Raw genomic sequence first — 23,955 nt, 5'->3', positions numbered from 1 at the left:
TCATATTTAAGGGGGGGGGGGGGGTCTGACTTTTTGTGACGTCGTGTGACGAAGGGGAGGAGGTCAAAAATTGTCCCAAATAGCGTGACGTCATTTATGGACGGCCCCCTATATAATTATTGAAAAACACTGCAACAATAAAGGCCATTCGCCGCAAAATTACGGTGACGTCACCACAACGCTTGTGCCAGGCCAGGTGCACCTTGCGGTCACGTGAAGTGTCGAAGGCTCGCTGGCAGGAGGTCACGGGACGGTCCCTGGCACCACGGGTCGACTGGTAGATTGACCAGCCATCTGTGCCCCCTACTGCGCCAACTTGCTGGGTTTAGCCGCCCGGCGCTCCGCTCGTTGTTGTGAGCGTCGCTCCTCCGCCCTCCGTTGTTGCTGGAGGGCGACTGCCTCCAACTGCCCAGTAGTAGCGTCCTTCACGAGCCTCCTCCTCCACTGAGGCCGGTCTTGACACCGCTGGCACCAGTCTTCGGCAAGTCCACTCAGCTCCACGTCCTCCTGTACCACATCACTCCATCTCTTCTCGAGTCCGTGTCGTGCCCGTTTAGCCCCCTCTACCCGGCCAAACAGAAGCTTCTTGTGCATGCAGTGGTTGGTCATGCTGGCTACGTGTATACACACACACACACAAGGAAAACGTATACACACATGTGGAACACGTGCACACACACTCATGCCCACCGAGATCTCCATCTTAATGTGAATTGGCTCTTGACGTGCTTCACAATCATCGGGTGATTGCGGAAAGTCGGAGCGTGGTGGGTGGGGGCCGCGAGGCTTGGAGTCCCCGATGCTCTGTGCAGACGAAAGCTCCAAGGTGCTTCCATCACGAATGACAGCTTCATCTGGGCTGGCGGGGAATTCGTGCCTGGATATTTCTGTATTTATGTAAACAATTTTTTATGTTTTACCTACGTGACTTTACCGAAAAAACCTAAGAATACTTGTGTGTGTACACGTCTGTGTGTGTACACGTGTCCACGTGTGTATGTACACGTGTGTGCGTGTGGTGTGGGGAGCGGCTGAGTCGAGCTAGGGGAGACCCAGGGCCAGATATTACTCGTCACTGATGATGTGAGCCGTGAGCGGGAATCTCACTCACCTCGCCGCGTTCGTAGCACAATGCGCTAAACCACTGCACCACTGCTCCCCATACCCACACAGTGGGCGGGGGGGGGGGGGGCAAGAGGTCATCCCCCCTGGCTGGTGTTTGTGCTTATTGAAGTCTATGGGACGATTTAACATTGACGTCTATGGGATACTTTAACATTGAAGTCTATGGGAGCCTTTTCACATTAACCTCTCAATTCAACCCGTATCTATTAGCTGTAATAATGATCTATTATTACAGCTTCGAACGAGCTGTTTGTTGCTGGCCGCTTGACGTTTTCAGCCTGTGATCAGAAATTGTGTAAACAACATTGCACCCTCCCAGCATGAAGGATGAACAGTGGACAAACAACCGAAGAGTGATTGGCATATGCATTTATTTTCAGGCAAAATAGCCATGTGACTATTTACCAAATATCATTTACAAATAACGTAGAAGCCCACTTTGAGAGCAAACAATTGATAACACTGCACTGACAATGGCAAACCAAGCACAAATACAACTCAACACCTTCATCAACGAGTGGCTTTATGAGGAAACAGATATAATCGGCTGAACAATGACCTATGTGCTATGAAGGGCTATTGCCTGAAACGTCGCCGAATATGTACGTACATTTTTGATGACGAGACGAGCATGTTATTGATGAATGTGAGTTTTGTGATGGGTCATATCAGTGACGTCACTGAAGGTAATGTTACAGACCCAGCAGCTGACACAGACACGTGTGTTGACATTAAACCGATTCCTGGACTCATGATAAACACACTTTTCATTTACGATTCTTATATTGTGAATGTTTCCTGAAAACCCTAAAGACTCGTGTGTAAACAGGGTGCTTCAAAAAAATGTTAACACTTCCGAGAAATTGCAACAACACCACAAGAAATGTGCCTCCGGGGCTCTGGAGACCACCTGGAGAAGATTCCAGGCGTCCGTTGACAATGATGGCGAACAAGTGGAGGTGACTGACTTTTTGAAGCTATGAACATACATATGTGATCATGTTACAGCATATTATCCATTCTTTTCCCATGAAAAACGATAGTCCCTTGTCAAAAGGCACAATACATTGTGTAACACAAAACTACGGGGTTTCGTGTCGAACAAGAACTCATATCTCACAGAGAAGGTCCTCTTACCTATAAACGTCTGGCAACTCGCCAGCATTAATTCACGTGGGGCTGACGGATGATAAGACGCTGAAAGTTGAAACGGGTCCAGAGTTTTGTTTGTGTTGAAATAAAGGAGCTGCTGAAATTATACACTCACAGAAAGCAAGACTGTGTGGCTGATGGAATGTGTAAAAAAAACACTTTATTTATTTTCTTGTTGAGGGACAGCTGTGTGAGGTAGAACTGTCTACGTCATGATTGTTAGACATTGCATAAGCAGCCTCCTCCTGATTTGACTCAAGTGTTAGATTTTGCCGCATAGATGTAGTCGCCACTTAAGCCTCTTGTGATGATCAATGCAAGGGGTACAACGCTCCGTCCCGAGTTATATCCACGTCCAATCCAGAGCATGGGCCCAACTATTCCTACCGCTCTGTTCACGAATCCAGGTCTTGGTTTTCCATGAAGCTGCCGAGCGTCGAAGCGTCGATGGGAATGCTCAGGTACTCCACTCCATCAGCGCCCTGCAAACACGGAAAAACTCTTAGGATGGCAAGTCACCATTCTTGAATGTTTTAATCGATAAGAGACCAGATGGCTCATTGGGACACTCTGTCTACAGGAAAGCCACCCACACGGATGCCCATCTAAAACCTGGATGTCTTTGTATTGACAGGCTGGGTGTCCACTGCCCCAGCCTCTGTGGTTGGACCATCTCTAGCTCCACCCACCTACCTTGATGCACCCATCTCAGACCTTGTCTCAGCAGCTTTCTCTCTCTCTCACCTGTTGCGATCAAAACGTTGTGATCTATTTTCTATTTAAGTGACTTGACCGAAATACCCAAAGAGTATCATCATTCGTGTCGTTTAGGAGAATATCAGTAAACAAAATGTGCTTCTGCAGCCATCTGGAACGCTATTAGTAAGCCACTGGACCTATGCACTTCAATTGAAAACTAATTTTCTTTAGAACTGCTTTTGTGTTTAGTTTGTTGTCCTTCCCCCGCACCTCTGATTAGCACGATTGGCTAAGTAGTGTGAAAGACGTTCCCAATTGAGCCATTTACAGAATTGAACGTGTGGCAATGTTGTTGTTTAGAACCACCAACTTAAAGAATTCCAACGGGCAGCAATGAAACAAAGACACCTGTAGATCGGTTTCATCTTCATTAGGACTCATCAGCACAGCACAGTCATCAATGATCACTGCTGCCAAATGTCTCTTAGACTGGCAGGCTGGATAAGACTGAGAAAGTTCATACATGTAATACACGCCTTTAGTTCGTTTTTAAATCTACACATGGCAGTGTTAACCAGGGCAGCCTACCGGAATCGAACCGCGAACCTCCCTCTGGGTCATGTCACCACCTATTTAAAATGAAATAAAAGTCACTCCCCATATTTACCCATCTGGTCTGTGCCAGCTACGGGAGCAGTGCACACACAACGACTCGGCATGGGCAGGGAGGGGGGTCCAGTAAGTGACTCGGGCAGGGGTTGGCAACCAAGACAACAAAAATAGCCAATTTTTTTCGAATTCGGTAAAAAACACTCAATATCTCAGGAGCCGTAACGCATGTGAATAACGTCACCAAGTGGTCCCTATAGAGCCGCATGAGCCTCCGGAGCCGCAGGTTGCCAACCCCTGGATTAGGGGAATGACCACAGCATTGAATCTCAGCGTGGAGGTGAACGCGACGGCAAGCGACAGCGACACGCATCCCTAGCGGGGCACAGCAGGGCACCTTCTTGGTGCGGATGAGTTTATGGTCGCGGAACTCGGTGAGTTGCGCTCTCAGGGTGAGGTCGCTGTTCACCAGGAACGCCACTCGGCAGCGCTCGTAGAAGTCCTGGAACGACAAACCTGAACAACGCAGCTCGCATGAGCCTCAAGCAAGGCAGCCCTGGCGTGGCGTGGCCGCCACGAGACCACAACAGACGAAGATCCCTCGTATAGCCTCAAGAGACTGTTAGGGAAAGTGCTGTTTAGCGAGCACCTATGAAGGTCGGTTACGGGCACACAAGAGGGTGGGTGACCAGCACCACGCCAGGCACCTTTATCTCCAGAGTGGCGATGTTTACGCATTGCACCAGGTACTCATTTGAGGCTGAGTCGATTTAGGGGAGGGCCAGGACCAGTTTCTGACAATCGTCACTGGTGTTGGCCGTGAGCAGGAAGTGAACTCGGGTCGCTGGGTTTGCAGCGCGGTATGCTAACCCTTGCGCCACCACTCCCCCCAAAGACCACACACACTCAATCAGCAGCAACTCGTGCAATACATGGGAAGCATTTGTTGGACGAGGAAAAAGTTATGTCAAAATCCACAATACAGCCCTTTGCAGTAAGCGGTGGAAATTCCACATTCATATGTCAGGGACGAGGCTCTCCATAGCACAATCACTGTTGACTACCTACAAAGGTTCATCTTCTTGGTTCTTTCGGTAAAGTCACGTAGAAGGGAAGTAATAAAATAATAAAAATAAAACATAATAAAATAAAATAATTCTTCACCTGAAGACGGCTGCTTGCGTTGTAGCCGAAACGTCGTGAGAATTATTTTATTTTATTATGTTTTATTTTTATTATTTTATTACTTCCCTTCTTCGTGACTTTACCGAAAGAACCATAGAAGATGAATCCCTGCAGTCACGAAAGCTTTAAATCGAAATTTACCTACAAAGGGTTACTCATTTTATTAAACTCCAAAAGACGATCACTGAGTCAACACTCAACCAGGATTTGAGCTCATGAACTGGTACAACTCAGACAATACCAAACTAAAACTATGTTTTATTTTACCAAATAAGGCCCATTGAGCTAAATAGCACTTTTTCAGAAGCAACCTGGTTATTATTGATAGCTCAACGAAGTGGCTTATCACGTGGAAATGATTAGCAGCTAAATGCTCTAAATGCATGTTGATATTAAAGAGGGAAAAACTGGACCCGGAGGAAATTCCACACGACCACGGGGAGAGTGACACGCAAACTTCAAATATACAGCAGGCGTCAGGGTCAGTGTCGAACCAACGACCTCCTGCACAGGTAACATGTCGTCACCGCGGTGAGATGTTAACGGTACACTCAAGCAGCAGCCGTGATGTCACAAGTGGCAGTCTAGGCGACGCATGGCAAGTTGGGTAGGTGTGGAGAGAGCCTCTCACCTGGGTTGGAGGGGTTGTTTTTATTGTCGATCTCATGCTCCACAAGCAGCTGGAATATTCCCCTGTAAGGAGAGAGTGATTGTAAATGGTCACGTTCCATGCACAGACAGCCAGTCAATGATAATACCCACACACAATGCCGGCCATTCCACAGTTGCTCCCGTTATATTGAACAATGATGTTCTCATCGAAAGTCAAACCATTAATATGCTTGGTACAGAAATCTTATCTTAGCTGTCATGGAACGGCTGCGTTGCTCATCTGGCTAAGGAGGCATCTAAGAAGCGTGGTTGTCTTCTCCCTGCCAAAGCCTCTTCAACTCTGCACAATCATTACTGCTGCTACACACACCAGAGTCAGCTTCAGCTGGAATCCTGCTGCCGTCATAATTGGGGTGAAGCACCCAGTCCCTCCCTCCCTGGTGCTGACAGAGTTCCGAGTCAAGCGGTCAGGGTGACTGGAGATCCAGCACTGCCGATTCACTCCCACCTATTAAGCAGTGCAACTCAGCTTTGCAACCTCATCACCTCTGCAAATCTCCTCGTTTCAGTGCCAAAAACGTACGAACCCTGACAGCTGTGAATCTTCGCTCGGTCTGTGCCCTAGACCTTCGATCCCTATGAGCTCGTGACCCCTGCACCTTGGTCAGCGAGTCCCGAGACCTTTAACAGAATCAAAATCTTTATTGAGACTGGAGGAGTCTGTGCAGCACTGATCGGCCTGTGTTTGATACTCGTGAGTTGAGGCTCACACCCCTTCCTTGACTGGTCACTGGAGTCTAGACTTTCGTCACTAACTATTAGGACTGTGTTGTTTTTGTTATTACCTGACCATGTACTTTATACTGCCGTTAATGTTGATATTGTTCATGTGACTTGCATTATTCCATTGCCCTGTAACCGTTGAAAATCTTTTCATATTTGCTTGTGTTGTTCTTTTCAAACACCAGTTACTCGTTTTTTCTTTGCCTCGACTCTTGCCCCAGAAATTGGTTATCTTGATAGGTCCATGGTTTGAGACACATGCAAGTGAGATTTTGTTTCTATAACTCATACAATACTGTGGTTTATTTTACATTGGACCATGACCGTTTCAGGAGGTGAGATTGAGAATAAATGTCAAGAAAACCAAGTTGTGACTGGACTCCGTCTTGTGTTCATAGCTGTCTGTTTGGGTTCTCTGCACTCAGGGATTGGGTTTAGTGGAAGGCTGGGTTTTGGCAAAGTCGGAGTTTCTCCTATTTCACCTTTGGGAGGCGATAACCACAATCTTGACTGCTACAATACTGCTGCTAGATGGACAGGAGCAACGATGCATTATGGGGGCATTAGGAACCTTGCACCATTGTTTCAACTGCCGCAACGGGACACGGGATCGAACCTGCAACCTTTGGATTTTAATTCCAGCCATTTGGTAACATTTACACCGCTGTGAGAGCTCCCCTTCTCATCACACAAGGTCAAAGTGTTACAATTGTCGCTCTAGACATTTCTAGACGTGCAGCACACTGGTAACTGGCAATAGTTACTGGGTCCTTCATGCCGTTACCGGTGATGCAACAAGAGAAACGATTTCAACACTCCTGGTGTGGATGCACCTGGCAAATATCCAAGTTTGATTCCTGCTAGCAGCAAATATCGATTACGAATATCTGAACAGGTTCTGGGCTACCCTTGGTAGACTCAGCCTTAAACGAGTACCTGGTGCTGTATGTAAAAAAAACACAAGCAATGGGGAAGACGGGGGTGGCCGGGCGTGGTGCTGACCTGCACCCCCTCAAGGGCCGTGCCAAACTTCATGGTGCTTGCTAACGTCACTTGTCAAAAATCTCTGTCAAGGCTACGCGGGGTGTCTTTGTTCCTGTGTTCGTGTGTGTCGGCCTTGGTATCGGCGTGCTTAATACCTGGCATTGGGCGTCAAGCTGCGCAGTACGTGGGTGAGAGAGCTGAGCGCAAGCGAGTCCGACTGTTGGACGAGCAGCGAGTTCTCGTACGACGTCTCCTCTGCATAGGGCTCGTAGGTCGTGACCTCGCACCACAGCCAGTTAAACCAGCCAACTTTGCTCTGCTCCCAGACTTAGACGCACACCACACAAAGATGCACCCATATCGCATTTAACGGACTGTTGGGGCGAGTGCTGTTAGTCAGAAAGACCTATGAAGAAGGCCAGCACGACAGCACACGAGGGGGTGGGTGGGCAACACCATGCCCGGCCGCCTTTGTCTCCCTAGCGGCGATGTTTACACAATGCACCAGGTACTTATTTGAGGCCGAGTGGACCTCGGGGAGGCCCAGCACTTGTTAAGATAATCGTCACTGGTGTTGGCTATGGGCAAGAACCAAACAGCGCGGTAACCGCTGCAGCGAATGTACGCGTGTCCCCGTACTGAGAGGGCCGTTGATGTGGTCGACGCTGGCGATGAGGTGCACGTTCGGCAGACTGGCCAGTTGGCCCAGGACCCGCTGGCTCCGCTCGGCGCGCAACATCTCCCCGTCGATGTTGTGAATCACCAGGTAGAGCTCCAAGCTGCTATCTGCCGCAGACATGAACACAGACACTCGGGTTCATAAGGTCGCACCGTTGACACACAAAGTGCTTGCCACAAATTAACCACAATACCTTGCTGATCTCGTCAAGGAGCATAAAGCATCACACAAATTCTGGTCATCCTCGCAGTGGTTTTTGGCGAGCCAAAAGACGGTCACTGAGGTCGCGGCTTTAAGATGTGCTTTTGCAGCCGTCTGGAACGCACTTCCTTCCGTTATTAGGAAGCCACTGGAACATGCACTTTTAAATATATATTGAAAACTAATTTCCTTAGAATTGCTTTTTGTGTTTAGTTTGTTGTCATTCCCCTGCACCGCCGATTAGGGTGATTGGGTCATCAATCACCGTGACCGCTTTACAACGGAACTCTGTCAGATGCAGCGATGTAGGAACTGGGTGTTCTCCACCCCAGATATGACGACAGCAGGATTCCAGCGTCAGTTGACTCTGCGCTGTGAGTAGCAGCAGTAATGATTGTGCCGAGTTGAAGGGGTTTTGGCACGGAGAAGAAAACCATACTTCTTCGACGCCTCCTCAGCCAGATGAGCAACAACACACTCATGAGCATCCAGGTGGCATAGCGTCATTCTGCGTGACGGCAGACGTGCGGACAGCTGAACCCACCCTGCCGGAACCTGGAGCAGATGTGAGCCAGCTGCTCCATAGGGTTGCGAATGCCGATTCCATCTTCTAGAACTTCTGATATAATTGAATTCAACACCTGTAGAGCCGGTAACACAACACCAATCACCACACCACACCACGTGGGCCACTTTATGAGTCTGTGCGACTGTTTGAGTCTGTGCATCTTGTTGCAAGTCTGTGCGAGTCTGTGGTGTATCTAACCTGGCATAATCGCAATGAGGATATTACCGCCACTCAGTGGCAAACAGTAGTTTTTGCGAATCTGTGGGTCTCTGTGAGTCTGTGGCTCTCAGGGTGAATCTAAGGGTCTCTGTGTGTGTATGTGGGTCTCTGTGCGAGTCTGTGATGAAACTAGCTTGGCACAAGAGCTATGGGGACGTCACTGCAACTCGGTGCAAACACTGGTTGTTGTTTTAGCGAATCTGTGGGTCTCTGTTGGTCTCAGCAACAGCAACTTGAGGTGTTACATGCTAACTCTTCTACTGTGTAATAGCTCGTATTACACTGCACCACTGACCATCTTGATGGTGATGGAGGGGAAGTATCCGTTGATGACCACATGGCAGCGGTTGGGCAGGAGCGCACATCTGAACTCCTCCAGCAGATTGCGCTTGGACCCCAGTCCATACAGCAGCACATTGAACCCCAGTCTACCGAACAGACCGAGTGAAATCAGCCAGCGTCATCATGTACACGGTGGAAGTGGGTCTGCCACTTTCAGTTAGCCGGAACATCTCCTCCATCAGCCAGAATCTATGGGGAGGTCTGACCCACATACCCAATGCAGCCATTGCAGTTGCATGAACCACAATCCTGAATCTTGACTTAAAGCTTTCGTAACTGCAGAAATTCATATTCTTTGGGTCTTTCGGTAAAGTCACGTAAATAGGTTCAATACACAATCCTGAACCTCACCCATTTCCTCTCAGCATCAGGAGGAGGAGGGTATGATGCCGACCTCAGCTGCAAGCGCTTATGAATGTCTCGCTTGCAAACTTCACGAGCTAGTCGAGACCACAGAAGGTCGGGTGTCAAGGACATGGGCCCCCGTTCACTGCTCTATCACTATACAGTCCAGCAGATGTTGTGTGGATGCGGCAGTGTGTTGGTGATGATAAACCCATGAGTTTCACACAAGTCCAACAGCCCCTGACCATTGTTATTGAGCTGCTCTGGTCCATGCCTTTCAATGACTCTGGCCTCGGTGCCTGCGTCATAACTCACTTGGGCATTAAAGTCACCAAATGGGATGATTTTTTCCCGAGGGGCTGCTTTAGCTAGCACATAGGACAGGAGGTCATAGAATGTATATAAATCATCATCCTCCGATGTTAATTGTTATTGCCAAAACAAAGACAAAGATCCTCCAAAGCCTTATCATACCATTGGGGCAAGTGCTGTTAGTGAGCAACTATTAACGTTGGCAGCGCACACGAGGGGTGGGTGGCCAGCACCACACCTGGCCACCTTCGTCTCCCAAGTGGAGTTGTTTACACACCGCACCAGGTACACATTTGAGGCTGCGTCTACCTCGAGGAGGCCCAAGACCGGTTTAGATAATCGTTACTGGCGTAGTGTAATAGCGCCGGCTGCTGGGCAGCGGCGGCAACTGTGGTGGACAGACGACACACGCCGGTGAGCGTGTGCTCGCGTGTGTTGGCAGGGCGGAGGAACTGGGGCAAGGGTCATGGAGGACCCCGTCTGGAAGCCCCTGGAGCCCGCTAGTGGGTTCGAGAAGGGAGGCGTGGCCAGGCCGCGCTGGTAGGATAAAAGGAGCCGAGAGTGGGAGCTGCCGGTTCTGGGATTGGATTCGTCTCCTCGTCGCTGTCGTCTCGTCGCCGTTGCCGTCTTCGTTCGCTATTGCGCTGCTAGAAAGTAGTTGGCTGTATCAGTCAGCGCCGTCAGTGTTAGATAGCTAGTGTTGTGTATAGGCGAAGCTAAGCGACTGTAGAGCGTGTGTGGACGAGACCGTGAATGTTCTAAATAAAAGAAGTTGCCTCCTACAAACCTCACTGATACTACACTGGTATTGGCCGCGAGCGGGAATCAAAGTCGGGTTGCCGGATTCGTAGCGCAGTCCGCCAAACGCTGCACCAACCGCTCCCCACAATATATCGCGCACACCCACCCTCACTCCAAGAATCACGCACTTGCCAATACACTCACTCACTGCACTGCTCCACTTTGGAATGCCCTCCCATCCTCTCTTTTCTCCAAGCTCTCACAATAACCTCTCAATCTGTGAAACGTGTCAACTCGTATCAGTTACAGCTCTGATGGTTGTCGTTTGCTGCCAGTCGCTTGCCATTTTGAGACTTTGGGCCCTATGCTGAGCAGCTGCGTTCAAAGAGTGCAAGAGTGAGGGCCAGATGGTCCCCTATGCTTCTAAAATCTGGTGTGCAGGCCGGGAGGTCGGGTGGAGGGGACGGCTATTTGTGCGGGTTGCGCCCCTCTTCCGGGAATGGGCGGGAGCGGAGTGCTGCTCCGTGGGACATAAGTTCACAATTTCATCTGCCGCGTGTGAATTATTGTATTTGTGGTGCTTTATTACATGGCTTCCCCTCTTTTGCCCCACCCACCCCCCGTTCCCCCCCTAGCCCTCTCTTTTTCCCATTATGTTAGTTACCTTTTCTCTTACCCCCCCCCCCATCCCCCGTATAAGATATCGTGTCCACACTAGTGATCCCCACCCAGTTCTCCCCCTTCTTTGGGCCCTGACGCGTCAAACTCTGGGCTGTTGTTCACGTAACTTTTGTCCCCCCTCCGTTCTATGATCGGTGCTTTGAGTTGTAACAACACAGAGTGCAAGGGGCGAACGTCCCGACCTGAGCTGCGTCATCCACTTTGCAAAGAGGCCTCGGTACTCCCGCTCCAGCTGCTTGCGCTCCTCGCGGAACGGCAGCTGCACAGCTCTGAGCAGGCGGCCGAGGGTTTCCTGCACGGCGCACAGCACCAACGGAATCACGACGCCGACACTGTCACACACGTCGCCCAGTCCCGCAGCAGCAGCTGCTGCACAGTCAACGTACAGCAACTTCCAACATCACGCTTCGTATGTACAGTATGTTGAACTTCGTTCACACCATACGTAGCCAACCGCGCTAATCAGAGGTGCGGGGGGAAGGACAACAAACTAAACACAAAAAGCAGTTCTAAAGAAAATTAGTTTTCAAAAAGCTCGAATAGACTCCCGTCCACCATCCGCTCTTAGGTCTTCTCTTCCCTTTTGTCACCAGACTCATGGAGATCGCTGCCATGCCGGTCTTGGCAATCAGCCCTCCATCCGGCACACACGTCCCTCTCTTCCGGACATATGCATTATATGTATGTTGAACTTCTTTCGTACCGTACGTAGCCCACCATGTTAATTGGAGGTGCAGGAGGAGAACAAACTAAACACAAAAAGCAGTTCTACAGAAATACGTTTTCAATCTGGATGATTTAAAAGTGCACAGCTCCAGTGGCTTCCTTATACCAGAAGAGCGTTCCAGATGGCCGCAGAAGCACATCTGAAAACGCGCAATGCAGTGACTGTCTTTGTTCTGGCTACGAAATTTAAAGTGTGGCAACAAAAATTTCCAGCATTCGTTACAGACACCTGAGCTCAAATGCCAACAAGATATGACCGTGCGGCTTCGTCCATCAAGAGTCCGGGTCTCTGAACCAAACGGTAACCCAGATGGACACACAACCCAGACACGTAAACTCACCTGGTCAAGGCGTGGAGACTGCAGCTTGGACAACGTGCGGTCAGAAGTGATGACCTTCGAGGTTTTGTGGGCGTCAAAGTAATCTTCCACCACTTCTTGCTGCAAGTGACAACACAGTGAACCCCCAGATTGGTGAACCCCCAAATGTCCAGAATTCACACTTGGCCAGACGAGGTCAGCTAAAAATAAAAAAATGTAAAATGTACATAAAATGAAAACACAAAATTATTATTTTAATCCGTTATACTTGATGAACCTTATGGCGGGACCCCGGGGTCCCATAAGCCCCCGGCTCTCGTCCGTGACCAGGCAACCTGCTAAACTGCCCTGATCACGTTATGTAGTATCCCCTCCCCGAGTGTGAGATTAGGAACGGTGGTCACCACCTTATGTATAGTGTTCACGTTGGTTGTTATGTGTTAATAAATAGTGTTGCCTCCAAGTTGAGTGCGCACCTCAATTGAACCCACTACACTTCTACACACCCGAGTCATTGATATGGCAGAGGAGGGCGTTCCACAAGTGGGGGGGGGGGGGGGGAGGCACACAGCTGAAGGCCCAGTCGCCCTGGAGAGGAGTTTCGTCTTATGTTGCATTGAAAACTGAGTACGTGGAACAAAGATTCAGAGATGGAATATTGGGAATATTAGCAACAAGATCTTACGGTTGATTATAAGCTTCAGCGGGAACCGATGAACAGAAGCCAGAAGAGGTATGATAGAACAGGATGTAACACTGAAACCGGAAGAGCGCCTTTTCAGTTATGCCAATGTTATTTTTGCAGCGGTTCAAAAGGATCTCATATCAAAGGTGGCACTGTGATCCGTCTAAATAAGGATGCTAAGTGTGTCAGAGCCAGTGGTCATCGGAAGATTATTTACCACCTGGCCCACAGCTGTTTCAGTACTGTGCGCCAGTCTAAAACAGATTGTAAGGGTTCCATGTAATTGGTAGTTAAATCTTTTACAAGTACACTGCTACCGCATGTTTGAGGAACTTTGATAAAAAGTTCCAAATAAGTTCAACATACAACAGAAGATCCAATATCGGTTTTTGTGAGGCTTATGGGTCTCTGTGTCAGTCTGTGGGTCTCTGTATAAGTCTGTGGGTCTCTGTGTCAGTCTGTGGGTCTGTGTGTCAGTCTGTGGGTCTCTGTCAAAGTCTTTTGGTCTCTGTGTGAGTCTGTGGGTCTGTGTGTGAGTCTGTGGGTCTGTGTGTCAGTCTGTGGGTCTCTGTGTGAGTCTGTGGGTCTCTGTGTCAGTCTGTGGGTCTCTGTGCAAGTCTGTGGGTCTCTGTGTGAGTCTGTGGGTCTGTGTCAGTCTGTGCATGGAAGTCTGTGGGTCTCTGTGTGTACGGGTATCCAAGTCACTCACAGTGATGCGAGCTCCTCGTTTGCCTCTCTTCCTCGCTGGAGTCAACTTGTGGGTTCTGTTGGCCTCCGCTCCTCCTCTGCCTTTCACGGTCTCCTCCTCGCTGTGCGAATCTTCCTCCTCCGACACAGACTCGGACAGCTCGCTCTCACTGTCTGACTGAACCTCTGTTCCAAAGAAACAACCAATCAACAATTAATAATAATATTAAAAGTAATGATGCAACATTTTTTACGAGACCCACAAGATCACACAGAGTCAGACTCGCAGAATCACAGAGACCCGCAGAATCACAGACAAAATAGACACAGACATCCACAGGCTCACAAAAAGTAATGAAACACTATCTATGTCGATTGTGACCAATATAATGCATTGGTCTAGAAAGCCTATTCACTCATGGATCATACATAATTATATCTTTATTATCCACAAAGCCAACCTCTGTCAATTATTTAATCATTTAACATTGGTGGTTATGCTCCATGACAACAACGTTAACTTTGTTAACGCGCAGGAAACCACAGACAAGCGGGAAGGCAGCCGGCGCCACCAAGAATCGCCAAGACTCGCTAGTCCTACATTGGGATCTTCGGTCAACTCCACTCACGAGTATTTATATAGGGCAGCGGTGGTCAACTGGCGTCGCCTGAAGCTCTTGGTCTGCTACAGGTTGGCCACACCGGATATACGGGCTTCTGCGCTCACACTTGTGCACATGAAGTAATCCACGCAGTGATTTTAACGAATCTATTCATGTATTTATATGCACGTGCGCGCACACACATTTGTGCAGCACACATCCAAAGACCCAAAACGCTAAGTGGCGTTATAACCTGTTTGGGGCAGTGACATGACGCCATGGTTAGCGCGTTCGCCGCATGGAGCAGAGGTCGCGATTACTTTCCTGCAGACCACCCTGGTTAATACTGCAGTACGAACACTAAAATACCGTGTGCCGTGCACTTCAAATATCCCGTGGCGTCATTCTAAACGAGTCGACCCATGTGTGGCGAATTTCAAAAAATACACTGCAAATTACTCATTTGGGATCACGTACACCGCAGCAATCATCGCCCCCTACTGGCAGAATAATGCCCACTGGCAGGCCAGATGCCAAGTCACCTTGTGCCGCCAAGGGACGGCTGCCACGGGGGGTGCCCGTCGAATGTTTGAGATGAAATGCGATGAAAGTTGCTGAGGCATTTCAGCAAACGTCATATAAATGCAAAATAGAGGTATTTATGATTGTAAAGCTCACGACACATGCACCGAATGTCACGTGTACGAATTATTTCACGATGAATGTAATTGGTGCACATGATCACTGCGTCCATTGGCGTTGTTTCCATTCAATGCAGTCTTATAAGATTAGTCCAGTTTTAAATTAAACGACAGACACACATGCATCGTCAGCACAGCTGCTACCTGAAATTGTCGTTTTTAAATTCCGTTGCTGAGCACAAGCCCAAATGCCAAGCAGCCACCGATAAACAGCACAATTACAGTTGTAGTAGCAGGGAGTTAACACGTTTGTTGAATTGAGCAAGGTTATTGTCCAAATCTTTATTTATCGTGGAGAAATCCGATGAACTATGAAACTCGTTTTCACAGGGGCGAGTCAGAGAGTTACAATAACAATACAAAAAACGACAGGAATAAAGTATAGGAAGTGTAAGCAAATCACTAAAAATTAATACATAAAATAGATAAAATATATAAGTTGTAAGCATATTGTTGTAAGAGAAGAGCTTGGGGGGAAATAGACGAAGGTTCGGGGATTTCAAAGTGCAGCAGTGCAAAGAAAGAAGCAGAAAGATAAGTGTTGAGAGCTGCAGTATGGTGAGTGGGTTTGTGGGTGAATGAGTGGTTGGGTGGGTGTGTGGTGAGTGTGTTGGTGTTACCTGCAGTGTGGTGAGTCGGAGTAAGCAACTGGGTGAGTGTATTGTTTTGACCTGCAGTGTCTGTTCGACCGATTCCTCAACATGCGTGGACAAATCAACCAGTGAAGGTTCAGGGGAACAGTAACTACTGTAGTAGCGATAGAACAGTGATAAGGAGGTGATTGAACACAGGCGAGCAAGTGAAGCCGTGAGAACTGGATCATCAATCACTCCAGACTGCTTTGCATCAACGGCTTCTCTAACCTTTCAGTCTCTTGCGCAAACGATACGGCGTTGAGGCTACGCCATGTAGAGAGGCTTTCTGTCACACGGGCAGGACACACAACAAGACACACAGTGCTCACTCTGTTCTCCTCCGACACTCGAGCTACACAGACACAAGTTGACCTTCTGTTGCATAATAGTAGTAAATAAACAAACAGGATTCAAAGGGAGATGGAATCTAACAACGTGAATATACGCTCCAGGACTTTAACGCTATCACTTTCACAGCGAGTCAGAAAGCCATAATAAAACACCGTAGGTCACGCTCACCACGTATTGTACGAGGCTATGTGCGCCGAAATTGTGGTTAGTAAAAATAGATGTCGAAGTGATTTCCTGCTCAAATGCGCATTGAAGCATTCATTGGTGCGCATTGAAGCATTCATTGGTGCGCATCTCCTGTTTACAGCCCTAAGCCAGTGGTGGTTGAGTCTATTGAACCACCACCGTTGACTTCCCCACACACGGGTACTCATTTTATCGACCCCAAAGAGATGTTGGGCTGAGTCATGCCCTAACCTGGATTAGAACTGGCCTTGCTCTCGTACCAAGGGTTGGCAGCCTGCAGCTCCGGAGTGGGAATGTAGCTCTTCCAGGACTGCCTCGTGACATCAACTATTTCCCACCACCGTCTAGAATTGACATGCATTGTGTGCCTCCAGAAAGAGCTTTTTTTTCACAGAATTCGAAAAAATGGCTCTTTTTGTTGTTGTGGTTGGCGATCCTCCCCCGCACGAGTGCATCATTTCGCAAATGGCGGGTGGCAGAACACTCGCGTGCTGCGATAAAACTCCCGGCGTACCACGATGTTTTCTGAATTACAGTGCCGGAAAAAACCCCAAGCCCCCACACGCCCCACCCCTCTCCATTAGTGACGCAAGTGCAATACGGTAGCAGCACACGGCCGTGAAGTCACCCCCACCCACCCCGGCCCTCAACTTCCACGATTCTGTGCGAGCCGCTACAAACGGATGATGGGCTAAATCAGGCACACCCCACCACCGCCCCCCACAAACGACATTTTTAACTCGCAACTTTAGATTGCGAGCCACTCACTCATCTAATGGCAGGGCAGGGTAAGTAACTTGGAGGTTCAGACTAAGGCATTGCAGGAGAGTTTTGCAGTTTTAATCAGGAAGGAGGCTGCGATGGATGGGACACGACTACAGGGAAGAGGGAGCAGCAGGTTACAGAGAGACAGACATTGGAGTGACACTCAGAGGGATTTTTTATATATGTATAAACAGTTTTTTATAAACACAGTTAAAGGCAAAAACGTTAAATATCCAGAAACAAACAGCACTATTAAAATTGTAACAGATAAAAGCTAATGCGTTTTTAGAATTGGGAAAAGAGAGGATGGGAGGGTAATTCCCAAGTGAAGCAGTCAGAGGGAAGACGCAGAGACGGCAGTCGTGGCCAGCAGAGTGGTGAGAGGGTGAATGGGTGAGTCGGTGTGTGGGTGGTTGATGAGTTTCAACTTCAATAAAAAAAGTTGCGACTGCCGGCATATGTTAATGTGTCTAATGTCACTCATTCGGTGATAAACTGAAAATTCTCACCTTTGGCTTGCGGTGAAGAGCTGAAATATTGCACAAACAGCGATTAGACAATGCCAATGACATTAAACAACTACATTAATGACAAGCACAAATTTTGGAAGATTATTACGTGGCCCAACCCAAAAAATCTACAGCAAATCGTAACACTGGCTGCGAAAACGTATGTAGTAAGCGCCATATTATTCATGAAGACAGACGGTGCACACGTGAAGTGGTGGCGAGTTGTAAACCTCACAGCCGCTCTGCGATATTGCGTGTTAGAGAGTCGCCTTTGGAAGGAATCGATTTTCCGCTGAGCCACACTCGGGGGTGGCAGCAGTGAGAGAATCGAACCCAGCCAAAAATCAAAGTCAGAAAACAGAAACATCTGTAGATTTTCTTGAAACGAAAACTGAACCCAATTGAAATATTCTGCTCCACAATGAAAATTTCCCAAAAAGGATTTGGTTCCCAGTTTAAACCAGTGACACTTGCTCATCAACTCGCACTTTGTAGCTGTAAAATTGAAAGTGGAACTTACTTGATTTCACTGCTACCTTGCTAGAGGGAGCATTTGCTGTGGTCCCTCCGGTGGCTTTTATGCCGAAGGTCACGAGTTCAAATCCTGGTCATTTTGTTGCCCCATATTGACGCGAGTGATCATTCTGGGAGAGGACGTGGTCTCGGGGCCAACCCAGACACTTCCTCCATGGCTGCTGCCGTTGGCTGTGTTGTTCGTGGTTCCCCACCTGGTGACCGCTGGGTGGGAGTGGGCTTCTCAGCAGGAGCCCGGTGAAGGGAAGTGCCGCTCCGGGGTGTCCTGGCCAGTTCCGTGGCTGAGAGATGCAACAAGGACGGAGAACACCGCGGGTGCGCTTACAATTAAACGAAGAGTGCCTGTGATAATGACGATAACAAGGATATCTGCATTTACACGGAACTTGCTAGTGCCTCAGCAACTATGCCGCGTTGCAGCACATCTCACAATTCATAATAGATTGTTGGGTTAGGCTACGTAATGATCTGGAAAGATGTTTTGCCGTGTAACCTGTCACCACCCAAATAAACGAAACTGTCACACGTGGAAGATTTTAAATATTACATCATCTCGCAACAGCAAATTTGGGTAATTATTTGATCAAATGAATAAAATCTGTCCATCAATGATGAATTGTAATATTGGCTATGAAACCCGTGCTGAATCACCTCATCTCAAGTATTTAAAGGGCATCTCCAGTGGCAGCTGTCCCCATGCGGTACAAGGTAACTTAAGCACCGACTGGCCTGGAGCGGACATTTCCTAATCGAATGAAAATTGAGGCATTGGCGTTCATCTCCTGTTTTACAGCACTGAGCCTGTGGTGACAATTTCTCATTCATATGGTGGCGGCGAGTCTATCCACAGGACTGTTGATTTCATTACCAAGTGGTATTCATTTCATTGACCCCGGAAGGATGAAGGGCTGAATCAACCCACAAATGTGTAGCCAAACGTTAACTACCTTGCCTGGAATGCAGGGGCCGTGGGTTCTATACCCCGACCCTGAAGACTGTATATTTGGAGTTTGCATGTTCTCCCTGTGATCGCATGGATTTTTCTCCGGGTCCTCTGGCTTTTCCCTCCACATTGAGAAATGTGTTTCGAGCATTTGGCTGATATAAATGTGCACGTGATAGGCCACTTTGCTGAGCTATCATTTGTGACCAGGTCACTTCTGTAACAGAGTTATATAGTGGGCCTTACCTGGTAAAAATACAAAGTTCAGTTTAGTAGTAGTACTTAGGTGAGTTGCTGGTTTTATTGTTGTGTTGCAGCAGCTAAACCTGAAAGGGTTGGTAAAGCATGTCAGGCTGAACACACGCATTGGCGCGCGTGATCGGACAAACCACACTGCTGTTATTTTGGTTGGTGACCTCTGCACTAGAGAGAACTTGAGAGAGGGTTATTGGTCTACTCTTTCATACTTACCGGACGTCTTGGAAGATGTGGGTGTACCCATACTTTACCTGACCACACGGGACCTGCCTGTCCACAAACTATGGTGGTGACCAGAGGTGTGGGGTGTAGGAATTTAAGGACTATTTGCGTCATTGTTAAACCTGCCGCTCCGTGAGATGGAATCAAAATCGGCGACCGCTGGATTGTAAGCCCAGTGCACCACCACGGTGGCAGCTCCCTTCATCTCTCAGTTTAAAAAAATGTAAACGTTGTTGTGTTTATCGCTATGGACATTCCTGTACGTTTGCTGCACATATAAGAAATGTCTAGGATGCAAGCAGACTTCACGTACCATGAGGAGGTACTCACCGACTTCAGCAAGCTTGTTCTTTTTGCTGGATGTTTTAAATGCGAATGTTCCCAACAGCATCGGCACCTCCTTGGGCCCTGGGGGGGGGGGGGGGGGAAACACACTATGTTGAGAAGCTCACGAGAGGCTGCGTTACCCTGCAGAAGAACGTCACTTTAAGGGCCAACACCAAACACCAAACGTTCCTCTTGCTTTACATATTTGTAGTGAGTCCAACTGAGTTGCAGACGTTGTTCTTCAGAGGAAACACTTTTATTGTAACATCAACCCGTTAACACAAAGGGGCACAGCTAAAACCCATTCGGCAATAACTGTGAACAAACAACTGTACGTGGTCAAGTTCCAAATGGCAACATCATGCATCAACATGTGGTACAACCAGCACAAAACATACAAGGCTAGTAGAACACATCACATGCAAAAAGTAATTTATAACTTAAATTCCGCAAAGCACGTACACGTTAATGGAAAGCTGAGGTCCTAAAGTGATTTCAAGGAGGACAAGGGTGGTAAAGTTGCGATCCCAAACATTTTGTTGGGTTATTCCAGAGACTAGGAGGTGCCGCCACACCAACGGAATATAAACCAAGTTTGGTTCCCACATGAGGGGGGGGGGGGGACTTTTGAGTAGGGCGAGGGAGGAGCTTCTAAGAATATGGGAATTTACCCGAGGGATTAAATGATCCAGAATTTATTTGGTAGACTTATTTTGTAACACTTTTGAGGGTGAAGATAGCCCAACACCATTTCCTGTGTAGATCGGGGGGGGGGGGGGCTGATAAGATTTGAAATAAAGTTAACAGTGATGGGTTCTGTAGCGTGCAGAGGGAAACATGAAGTGTGGAGTGGCACAAAGGAACCCGTTATTTTTATGTTTGCGCTAAGCCTACGTTAAGTCTATAAATAAGACAATAGTCAAAGATGGAGAGTATAGCGGCTTTAACAATATCCAATTGTAGTCCGTGTATAGAGTATTTGGCTGCGATAAATGTCCACATGATAAGCCTCTTCATCAGGCTATCATTTGTGGTAGCCAGGTCGCTTCTGAAAAAGAGCGACATAGCTCTGTGGGCATTACCTGGTAAAATAACAACAAAGTAGCAAGTTTTAAATTTCGATTTAAAGCTTTCGTGACTGCAGGGATTCATCTTCTTGGTTCTTTCGGTAAAGTCACGAAGAAGGGAAGTAATAAAATAATAAAAATAAAACATAATAAAATAATTCTCACGACGTTTCGGCTACAACGCAAGCAGCCGTCTTCAGGTGAAGAATGAGACACTACCAAACTAGGAGCTTATATATAAGCTGCGTTGAAGGTGGAAGAGCGCCTTAACAAAAAGAATGTGCATATGAAGAGGAATTTAGCATATTCATGGAAAATGCGTAGGCGTTGGGCGGGGGGGTTTCAAAGTCATATTATTGAAACCCCCCCGCCCAACGCCTACGCATTTTCCATGAATAAGAATATAACAAGTTTTAGTTGAGGAATGCAAAGTGTATTTATTTGATCGGTCAAGAAAATCAAGTATCTAGCACCGCCAAGGTTGTGCTGAATTTTTTTCTAAAACCTGATATCCTGGGGTGGAGCAAGTTATTCTTTTGTCAGTAATTTGTATTTTGAGTAGCCTTTCTAAGATTTTGATCGGAGATATGAGATTTATAATTAATCATTCGGTAGTTATACGGGTCATGAAGAGGGCACACAAATGCAGTTTTCCATTCCTCAGGCACTGAGGATTCCTGGATGGAGAGGTTCAAATTATAGGGAGATGGGTTTAGCAAAAAGGTTTGCCACAATTTGAATGGCAAAGAGGAGGCAGAGATTGGTTTAATATCAAATATAAAGATGAGCGATTTGTCACTGGGATGGTTGCCATTTAGGATGAGGGCTTCCCCGGTTTATTGTACAAACCGCGAGCATGCTTTGTGGAGCGCAGGACATCAAATCGAGTGAATTAGGAGGATGCCACCACCACGGCCGCGGGGTCACCGGTCATCGTTGAACAACAAAGCCCCGCGGGGTCACGGGTCATCGTTGAACAACAAAGCCCCGCGGGGTCACCGGTCATCGTTGAACAACAAAGCCCCGCGGGGTCACCGGTCATCGTTGAACAACAAAGCCCCGCGGGGTCACCGGTCATCGTTGAACAACAAAGCCTCGCGGGGTCACGGGGTCACCGGTCATTGTTGAACAACAAAGCCCCGCGGGGTCACCGGTCATCGTTGAACAACAAAGCCCCGCGGGGTCACGGGGTCACGGGTCATCGTTGAACAACAAAGCCCCGCGGGGTCACCGTGGCTGGAGGTGGGGGTGGCAGCGCCGCTGCTCAGGATCTGCAGGTAGCGCTCGTCGGTGGCGGCCTCCTCCGCCTCCACGTCGCTCTCCTCCTCCAGCGACAAGAGGCCGCTGCCGATACTCGGGGCCACCACCACCGCTTTCCTGGCGCGTAACCCTGGAAAACAATACAACAATATACACCACAGCGCATTAACAGGTCGCCTCCTTCACACACACACACACACATTTGTCCTTTCACATGGATGTTAAAGTTGTTAGTTCACACATCCCACCGGCCACACGGCCTCCTGGGGGAGTGCATCAATTCAGCAGCGTCGGTGTCCCCGCCACCTCTTCATGGGCGCGATTGGCGACGAACCTGCGAGATAAGTTCAACATCCAACACCAACTCTGCGCCAGTTCGGGGAATCGGTGTCCCATCAGCAGTCAGGCTCGCACGGATGACTGCGTGGGTGAATGAGGGAGCAGAGGAGAATGAATGAGTGGATGAGTGAATGAATGTGAATGGCTGATGGGTGAATGAGGGAGCAGAGGAGAATGAATGAGTGGATGAGTGAATGAATGTGAATGGCTGATGGGTGAATGAGGGAGCAGAGGAGAATGAATGAGTGGATGAGTGAATGAATGTGAATGGCTGATGGGTGAATGAGGGAGCAGAGGAGAATGAATGAGTGGATGTGTAAATGACTGATGGGTGAAATAGGGCGTAGAGGAGAATGAATGAGTGAATGAATGTGAATGGCTGATGTGTGAATGAGGGAGTACGACACGAGGGGAGTGAGTGAGTGAGTGCGGGAAGGGGTGAAGCCTTGCCCAGGCCTCACCGTATTTTCGCGCCTCCACGGCGCCGGTCTCTCGTCGCGGCATCCCGGCCGGGCTCCCCTCCTCTCCCCGAGAAAACTTTCGACAGAAGCCTGAGATCCTGAGATCCTGAGATCCTGAGATCCTGAGATTCGGCGACGCCAACCCGAGTGAAGGAAAGCGAAAGCGAGTGAAGGAGAGTGAAGGTAGCGTGAGGAGAGGTCGCTGAGGAGAGGCAGTGGACCACGACACCGAGCGGCGCGGTAAACAGAGGCAACGCCGCTCAGTGGTGGGGTTCGCCACGGCCCCGATGCCTCCGTTTTCAGAACAAAATTAAATATATATCGTGAAAATAATAAAACTCAGCACACCACTCGTCAACAACGTGTATAGTCGGCGACGTTTCGGACAATGGTCCTTCTTCGTCGCGGATAGAGCCACTTGGGATAAAGTGGTTAAGAAGAAGAGTTAGTTGGACACTGCACTTGGAGCTTGTAGAGAATTACATTCTTAAAATGTTGTCTGATGTCCAGTTTTATCTCATGGGCATGCGAATCATTTAACGAATTGTAGCGATTGAATGCTTGAAAAATCATTAAATAATCAAAAGCATTCCTTATGAAACACATTTAAAACGAAACGTTATTAAATGTTACTGCCAAAATGCATTGTGGTAAGGTTCTTGTGGGCTATGAGATGTTAACTCCCTCGCCTGGTACACAGGAGATCGTGGGTTCGATCCTGATCCGAATGCCTGCTGTGTATTTGGAGTTTGTATCTCTCTCATGATCACGGTGGCTATGAGATGTTAACTACCTCGCCTGGTACACAGGAGGTCGTGGGTTCGATCCCGACCTGACGCCTGCTGCTGCTGCTGTATATTTGGAGTTTGTGGCGCCTCTCTCCCCGTGGTCGCGTGAATTTTTCTCCGGGTTCTCCGATTTTTCCCTCCACATTTAAAAAAACACGCGCTTAGATTATTTGTTTGCAACTATAATTCCCCACGTATGATGTGTGGCAAGGTCGGCTCTGAAAAAGAGCTAATAGCTCTGAGCTTTGCCTGGTAAACACAATAGTTAAGTTTAGCAGTGGCGTGAGGAATTGCAGGGCTGCGCATTTAGGCTTCAGCCGACAGTGAATGCACCACGCGGCGACTGCATTTT

At 48.3% G+C, this 23,955-nt stretch overlaps 1 protein-coding gene across 1 annotated transcript; it reads right to left on the bottom strand.

Moving 5' to 3' along the window:
* Positions 1-1,479: 1,479 nt before the first annotated feature.
* Positions 1,480-23,027, bottom strand: ORC2 (origin recognition complex subunit 2). The gene is made up of 16 exons (XM_061576352.1): positions 22,816-23,027; positions 21,987-22,145; positions 19,692-19,769; positions 18,133-18,219; positions 17,405-17,424; positions 15,822-15,879; positions 13,678-13,841; positions 12,305-12,403; positions 11,420-11,529; positions 9,112-9,244; positions 8,574-8,670; positions 7,789-7,935; positions 7,305-7,476; positions 5,402-5,463; positions 3,983-4,101; positions 1,480-2,759 (listed from the first exon to the last, which is right to left on the bottom strand). Exons 1-16 carry the CDS (start codon positions 22,856-22,858, stop codon positions 2,673-2,675), a joined length of 1,635 nt encoding a protein of 544 aa, XP_061432336.1. The 5' UTR covers positions 22,859-23,027; the 3' UTR covers positions 1,480-2,672.
* Positions 23,028-23,955: the final 928 nt, after the last annotated feature.

Source organism: Lethenteron reissneri, chromosome 60, assembly GCF_015708825.2.
Source record: "Lethenteron reissneri isolate LAM-NWPU_2019-01 chromosome 60, ASM1570882v1, whole genome shotgun sequence".
Lineage (NCBI taxonomy): Eukaryota > Metazoa > Chordata > Hyperoartia > Petromyzontiformes > Petromyzontidae > Lethenteron > Lethenteron reissneri.
The sequence above is the reverse complement of the archived record's forward strand: the minus strand, read 5'-3'. Positions and strand labels throughout refer to the sequence as shown.

What these genes read in the sequence shown, in the direction of transcription:
- ORC2 (XM_061576352.1), bottom strand. Translation starts at nt 22,858, where the DNA reads ATGCCGCGACGAGAGACCGGCGCCGTGGAGGCGCGAAAATACG. An exon ending in AAGTGGATGACGCAGCTCAG is followed by an intron (nt 9,245 to 11,419) that starts GTCGGGACGTTC and finishes TCTGTTCGGTAG; the next exon opens with ACTGGGGTTCAATGTGCTGC. An exon ending in AGCTTGACGCCCAATGCCAG is followed by an intron (nt 5,464 to 7,304) that starts GTATTAAGCACG and finishes CTCTCCTTACAG; the next exon opens with GGGAATATTCCAGCTGCTTG.